We start from the raw sequence: 8276 nt of genomic DNA on the forward strand, positions 1-8276 counted from the left end.
AGTCTCACAGGTTGATGCTCTTTGGACAGAATCACAGACCTCTGATCAAACCAATAGCAAACACATTCAAATGTATTCAAAAAGTGGGAATGCTCAGATTGTGAAACACTATTATGGCTGCTATTATCCAATGCAATATCCACTTATATTCCCTAATGGAGAACCAGGAAGGCATCTAGGAATAGAAAAACTTTCAAGTGCACAAAATAATACTACTTCAGGTAGAACCTATCCAGGAGAAAGAACAATTCCAGTAGATATGTTCATGACTGCAGAAGATGTTATACATGCTGAAAACCAAGGTATCATTAATCACATATATTAACAATTTCTATTCAAAATCAATTTACATTAGCTATAGTCATTACATATTGAGCCTAATTAGTCACCTTTCTATAAACAGTTGCAGCAAAGCATAGCAAAAAGCAAAAATATGTATCTTGCAGAGAATATTATTGCTACAAGCTGCAGATTAGACCTGAAGACAAATCAATGCTCTTGCATATTGGAAGGCTACTCCAACAGTATGTGGTTGACATGTACGTGAAGATTGAAACATCACGGCTTGATTTTTTCAACAATGATCAGTACCAGAATCGCCTCAGGATAGAGTCATATCAAGGTCTTCTTGATAGCTTGTCAAGTGGAGAAATCAACGGCTCAAATGTTGGTAAAAGATTCATATTGCCTCGTAGCTTTATTGGTGGTCCATGGGACATGAAGCGTCGTTATTTAGATGCAATGACTTTGGTTTAGCAGTATGGCAAACCAAACATTTTTTTAACAATGACTTGCAACAAAAATTGGCTAGAAATCAAGAAGCTTTTGTTGCCAATAGAGAAGACAGAGAATAGGCCTGATCTGGTATCCTAAGTTTTTCGAGCTAAGTTGCAAATGTTAAAGAATGAACTTTTCAAGAAATATATTTTTTGCAAAGTTGCAGCTTGCACATATTCCTCATGCACATTTTCTTATCATTCTAAAGCATTGCTCTAAGTTATTGACTCCTGAAGCATACGATCGCATTGTTTCTGCTGAGCTACGTGATATTCATATACACAAGCATCTGCACTCTTTAGTAGCACAACATATGATGCACGGACCCTGTGGACAAATAAATCCAAACCATGCTTGTATGCAGAAAACTGAAATTTGCAAGGATAAGTATCCAAAACAATTTGTTGAATCGACAATACATGGTCAGAACTCTTATCCAATCTATCGATGAACTAATAACAAAAGGATTGTCAAGGTTCGAGGACATCATTTGGATAATCAGTGCATAGTTCCTTACAATGCATATCTTTTGTCCAGATTTGACTGCCACATGAACGTAGAGATATGTTCTACTATACAAGTAGTTAAGTATATTTATAAATACATCTATAAGGGTCGTGACAAGATACTATATCAGCTCAGCAATGGAGAAGCAAATCAAATGCTTGATGAAATCAAGAACTTTCAATTAGCCAGATGGATTTCAGCACCAGAAGCTATGTGGAGAATATATAGTTTTGATCTTAATGAAATGCATCCCTCTATAATGACTCTACCAGTACATCTGGAAAATCAACAACTATTCACTTTTCCAGATCAACAATCTGTTGATGATGTTGTAAAAAATGCACATTTGAAAAAAGTTATGCTCACAGAATTCTTTCAGATGAATAAGTATGACCATTTTGCAAAAAATTTGAATTGTCTATATACAGACTTTCCTCAATATTTCGTATGGGATGCTAAGTCAAGATACTGGTCATTGCGACAGCAAAGAGATGTAATTGGAAGAATTGCTGGAGTTCATCCTTCTGAAGGTGAAAGGTACTGTTTAAGACTCTTATTAAAGCATGTTAAAAAGCCAACATCATTTCATGATCTAAAAGTGATTAATGGCAAAATTGCTACATCCTTCAGAGAAGCAGCAGAATTCTTAGGTCTATTACAAACTGATAATAGTGCAGAGATTTGTTTAGCAGAGGTTGTCCTATATCAAATGTCATCTTCACTTTGTCATCTGTTTACTACAATCTTAGTCTACTACAATCCTCCAAACTGTAAAGAGTTGTGGCTAAAGTTTAAGGATTTTCTTTCTGAAGACATTCAACAGAATAAAACATTATCTGCAGAAGTAGTCAATGGCACAGTATTGCAGATTATAGACATGCATTTGAGAGCAATGGGGAAACAGATCACACACTATGGTTTTCAGCTATTACCAAATACACTACTGCAAAATCACATGGACACAAAAGAACTTCAAGCAGAAAAATATATCATCACTCCTGAAGAAGATTTGCTCTCAGTATATCAACTAAATGAAGAGCAGAAAATTGCTTTTGATAAAGTACTACATTGTGTCAACAACATATCAAAAGCATTTTTCATTGACGGACCAGGAGGGACTGGAAAAACTTACCTCTATAAAGCTCTGCTTGCAACTATAAGATCACAAGGCTACATAGCACTTGCTACTGCAACATCAGGTGTAGCAGCATCCATTCTTCCTGGAGGTCGAACTGCACACTCAAGGTTCAAAATTCCCATTAATGATGACCAACATAAGTACTGCAACATCAGCAAGCAAAGTGTCTTGGCTCAGCTAATCAGAGATGCTAAGGTCATTATATGGGATAAAGCTACTATGGCTAAAAGAAAATCAATTGAAGCTCTTGACAAGATGTTACAAGACATAACAAATAACAGCCATTTATTTGGTGGAAAAGTCATTGTCTTTGGTGGTGACTTTCGTCAGACCTTACCAGTAATCACACATGGTACCAGAGAAGATATCATAGATACCAGTCTTGTCATGTCACAATTATGGAACAAATTCTAAAAGATTAGATTAACAGTCAATATGAGAGCAAGACATGATCCAGATTTCTCAACATTCTTGATGAGAATTGAAGATGGAATACAACAAACTATTGATCAAGATGAAGTTCAAATACCAGAATCAATCAACATTCCTTTTCAAGATGATGAAACTTCCATAAATGCTCTGATTGATACTGTGTTCCCAAATATGGAGTACATTACTTCAACATCATCATCTATCATCAATCGAGCAATATTGATGACAAGAAATGACTTTGTTCATCAGATTAATCATAAATTGATAATGAAATTTCCAAGAGCAGAGAGAACCTACTTCAGCAATGATGAACCATTAGACTCTTCAGTACAATTGCAAGATCAAGATATATTGCATTCTCTTACACCTAAGGGCCTTCCTTTGCATGAGCTAATACTCAAAAAGAACTGTCCAGTGATGCTTCTCAGGAACATCAATCCAAGTGAGGGCCTATCAAATGGTACACGCCTAATCTGTAAGGAATTTTCGAATAACATAATTCAAGCACAGATAGCATTTGACTCTTTTGCAGGAAAAATTGTTTTCATTACAAGCTTCTGATGATGAATTGTCTTCAGTACAGTTCAAGAGAACTCAATTTCCACTACGCTTGTGTTTCGCAATGACCATTAATAAAACTCAAGGACAAACACTTGATTATGTTGGACTTTACCTCATAGAACTAGTTTTTTCCCATGGACAACTTTATGTTGCTTTGTCAAGAGCACGAATAGCTACTAACATTAAAGTTCTAATACAGTCACCACACGGACAAAGAGAAAGCACCAATTTTACACGAAATGTTGTCTATCAAGAAGTGCTTTCAGCAGTAGCTAATAGCTAATTCTTACTTCCTCACATTTTCTCTATTATTTTGTTTATGTTTTCTACCATTGCTTACCATTTTGGTTCTTTTCATAAATCTGCTTTAGTTATATATTGATTCTTTGACCAGCTCTTTTTACAGCACTATACCATTGACACTGTATATACTTATCTCTATGCACAAATGTTGGCTAATATTGCAGTGAAATAAAAGACCCTGTGCATTCCCTTTACTGAAATAGCACAATGAAAAGAAGACTGGGTTGCAAAAACTATTCTCATTGAGAAAACAGCTCCTCGTATTAGTAAAGATGGAAGCACTACATTCCAGAAATATCTATTCCTTGATAAGGAGGTAAATTTATTCATATAAGAAGTACATAACGAAAATGTTCTAGAAAATAGAAGTAAAAACTCACTCATTATCTTTTATTCTCTGTTACTACAAAATACAGAAAAGTACAATCCAAGCTATCTCATACACAAGGGATATACAAGCTCTAGATGAAGCACTTCTCTTGTACTCTACATACTACATTGGCAATGCAAAGGTGGAGCCTATAATAGTAGAAAATTTCAGATACTGCATTTCACCTTTTCAACTAACCTTGACCAGAGGTACATTCATCAAAGAAGCAAATCAAGAAAACCAGTATCCAATTGATCAGTGCTACAATTTTACACCATTCAGAGACTTCTATAAGTACATGGACACAAATACAAATCCGATAAGCACTACTTCACTTTAATGATTTTCATTACATTGTTACTACAATGATTCTTACATATCAATACTAATAGTTAATCCTCTTGTCTCAGCTCTGCTATGCACTGTCATTGGAGCTCTTCCCCGACACTTCATTGCACGACAAAGAGGCGATTGTACAATTCAAGAATTCATCATTCTGAATCAAGAGTAAGTATAAAAACAATGCAAATTAATAAAGTACAATACAACACAATAGTCATATTAACCATTGACAATTGATACAGGCAAAAGCCAATGATACTTACAATGTGGCCAGAATTCATTGATATTGAAGCACAGGACCTTCTGAGTATCTTAAATCAATCCCCGACATTGATTATAACAAGAGCCAAAGTGACTTCAGTACATGGTATGTTAATCTTTCCCTAATTCATATAAACTTACAAAAGTAAAGTATACCCTCTACTTTACAAAATATAATACTAACTTTTCAAATAATCATATACCAGTCTTATCTGTCGAGACACAAACAATGAGTGCTATCTTGTTTGATCCACAAATCCCTCAAGCATTGGAACTCAAAAGTTGGTAAGTTTACAAAGTCAATACTTACTTATTTGTTAGACACATTATTACCAAAATCTGACACCATCCTATACAATATAACAGGACCAAAGCAAATAAACCTTAAATTGAACAAGTTTTAGCAGAAAAACTTTATGATGCAGCTCATCAAACAGTCCAACCTTCTCCTGAAGAGCATATGCACGACATCAGCTATGCACTGAATACTCCTTATCTGATACAACTACTACATATATTAGTACAGAATACAATATATTCAATAACAAATGCTATCACAACAAAATCTAATATTTTACCACATGAAATCTTATAGGCAAAGCCATTCTAGATCAAGGCCAAAGCAAAGATAGTTCAGCCTCAACATCGACTCTATATCCTCACCTGTCCAGCTTCCAATTGCAAAAAACAAACTGGAGCTCAAACAAATTTCAACTTCTTATGCCGTCATTGCAACATGACATTTGCAAAACCACTACCACGGTAAATTCAAAAACTTATTCACACACTAAAATTCACAATATTTTTCTGATCATAACATAACAAAAACCATAACATTTAATGCAGGCTCAAGTTCTTAGTGCAACTGTCTGATACTACTGGAACAATCACTGCACAAATTGAAGATCAGCATGCTCAATACATTCTCAACATCTCTGCTGAAGACATACTCTACATGGCACTGAAGGTAATTTTCAACATTAACAATATTACCTTTTATAGAATACATAATTATTCAAAATACTCATATATCAAACCAAACACATAGTCATTCATAAACCAATGTCCACAGAACCAACTTCCAGACATTGCAGACATCAATATGAAACTCCATATGAGCACATTTCATTTTCAAGTCAGGAAATTCACCCATCCTCTACGCAACACAATTGTAGCAAAATACAACATTCTGGCTTGCCTACCAATTGAAGATCCTACACAGACACCCGCATCAGCAACCAATGAAGCCTCATCATCAAACCTACCTGATCAACAAATAGCAACTGAAGATTCAACCAAAGACACAACCAATCCAACCATCGCACAAGCTGCAACAACTAAGAAAAGAGATCCACCAGCAACAATCACTGACCAGCCAAAGCACCAAAAAACCAACTAAAACCATGCACCCTCCCTATGTTTTGCATCAGCTTTTGAGATCAGTTTGGTGCCATAAAGTCATCTATTTTTCCAATGACCAACTTTTGCTAATGTACATACCAGCTTTTGCTACTTTTGTCTATGGTTCTTTATGTAAACTTTCTACGCTATAGTAAATAGCTTTTGCTAATGTACAAACTGATAGAATGCAATGTATGTACATATATTATAAACTACAGCCTTCTCATCACCAAATTGACACACTCCTACTCTTAATTCCACAAACAACACCAACAATAAAACCAAAAACTAGACACCCTCATGCACAACATGCGGCACACAAATAAACTAGTACTATGAAATGCGGTAGTTTTTCTTGATGAAGGAAATTAGGCTAGTGTGAATTATAAGAGTTAACACATTAACACCATGCAGTGAAATGTATTAACGAGTCAAAAGAAAATTCTTTTGACACTTCTTCACTCCACTAGATTTGACCAAAAAAATAATCAACCTTGTTTGGATTGCATTTTTTGCAAAAAAAATTATGTTTTTGTAAGAATATTCTTGTTCATTTTTTTAATTATCTTTTACTTCATATATATCACATCCTACAAATAATACTACAGTGAATTTTTTTCAAAGTATGCAATCCAAACGGGTTCATAATGCTAGATTTTATGGTACTTGTATGATGGAATGGAGTAATGGATAACTGAGCTTAGGGGGAACCTAGGCAATTTTTTTGAATATTGTTAAAAAAATTGACCAAATCTGGCTAGTCAATGGACAATTTCTGCATCTATGGTCCCCATGTTGTAGAAACAACCATGCTTAAAAAAAAAATTTTAAGGTTTGAATTGAAACTCTGGGACCATATTTTACACAGTGGGGCAGGGACCAAAATAGCAATAATGGCCCCCTGCTTTTTTGAAACTTAGGGGTATAGATTTTTTTTTTTAAATGTGATAGCCCTCCCATTTCTAAAACATAGGGGGCTGCTTCAAAAAAAAAATTTTTTTTGCCTCGGTTGATTCGTCAAAATATTGCTGGAAAATAAAAAACTGCACAAGAAAAAATCAATTAATCATATTTTTGTATTATATGTACTAATAACCACCTTATGTAACTACTAAATTAGTATAAATATATAATCCAAAATTCATTTACAAAAGTTGAATATAAAATTTTTCTATGTAACAAGTAAAATTTATACAAAATAGATTCGTTGTAATTGTTTGTCAGGGCTATCACTTCACTGATGTATAGGTCTCTTGTTCCTATCCGTCAGGGTGGTTGAGCAATTGCATCTTCAGTGCTTTTCTTAACTATTGAGCCTGCTGACAAAAAGACCTCTTCAGTTCGAGATCAAGTTGGAGTAGTTGTGGCTAGTCATCATCATCCGAATGTGTGGCAACCGGAGTTTGGCCGCACTACGAACATGACTAGCTGTGTGGATCTCAGATGGGAGACAAATTTTCAGCCAAGTTGGCTAAAAAAATGTGACAGCCCCACCTCCCCCTAAGGCGAACCAGAGGGTTCGGCGGACCGCCTGCCCAACTCTCGTCGGGACTCAGTTGTCCACTTCAGTCCTCAATTAAAATCGAAATAAAACACAGGAATAAATATAACGACAATCCAAAACTTAACGCAAAACTTATGTACATTAAAGTACAAACATTGAATATACAAAGGTTCTTAATTCTTCATACATCCAACCCGTACCAAGCACTAGGGCGAGAACCATTACAAAAGAAAACCAAGAAACTAGTCTAGGCTAGTCTATCCAAAACTCCCGTCCTGACTCGCCTTCCCTGTTAAGGAAAACAAAACTAAAGCGATGAGCTAAAAGCTCAGTGAGGTTCCGAACACATAACCAAACAATCAATCCAATACATTAAACATAGAGTATCAATAATTCAAGAAACATTTACAATGGAAAGCGGTAATAACACATTCATTAAAATGATACGGGCTCACAGGGAGCCATGCTTTCGTTCGTTCATTCGTTCCCCTGACATTTCCCCTTATTCCTCCAATCGTTTGAAAATGCATTTTTGTAAGTAAAACCCTCGTTCGTTCGTTCGTTTCATTTCATTCACCCCCTCCTGGACATTGACCAGACTCCACCAACCTACAAGCTAATACTCGAGTATACCAACGTTCACACCCAGGGTCACCATATCGCCCGACCGAGTTCGCTTC

General features: G+C 35.5%; 1 protein-coding gene across 1 annotated transcript; it reads left to right on the plus strand.

Annotated features, from left to right (window-relative positions):
* The first annotated feature begins 786 nt into the window (after positions 1 to 786).
* On the plus strand, positions 787 to 2836 carry LOC113714032 (uncharacterized). Its single transcript, XM_027237831.1, has 3 exons — positions 787 to 864; positions 986 to 1164; positions 1315 to 2836. The coding sequence occupies exons 1-3, from the start codon at positions 787 to 789 to the stop codon at positions 2834 to 2836; spliced, it is 1779 nt and encodes a 592-aa protein (XP_027093632.1).
* Positions 2837 to 8276: the final 5440 nt, after the last annotated feature.

This window comes from Coffea arabica, chromosome 10c, assembly GCF_036785885.1.
Source record: "Coffea arabica cultivar ET-39 chromosome 10c, Coffea Arabica ET-39 HiFi, whole genome shotgun sequence".
Lineage (NCBI taxonomy): Eukaryota > Viridiplantae > Streptophyta > Magnoliopsida > Gentianales > Rubiaceae > Coffea > Coffea arabica.

What these genes read in the sequence shown, in the direction of transcription:
- LOC113714032 (XM_027237831.1), top strand. Translation starts at nt 787, where the DNA reads ATGACTTGCAACAAAAATTGGCTAGAAATCAAGAAGCTTTTGTTGCCA. An exon ending in CAGAGAATAGGCCTGATCTG is followed by an intron (nt 865 to 985) that starts GTATCCTAAGTT and finishes ATCATTCTAAAG; the next exon opens with CATTGCTCTAAGTTATTGAC. An exon ending in ACTGAAATTTGCAAGGATAA is followed by an intron (nt 1,165 to 1,314) that starts GTATCCAAAACA and finishes TCTTTTGTCCAG; the next exon opens with ATTTGACTGCCACATGAACG.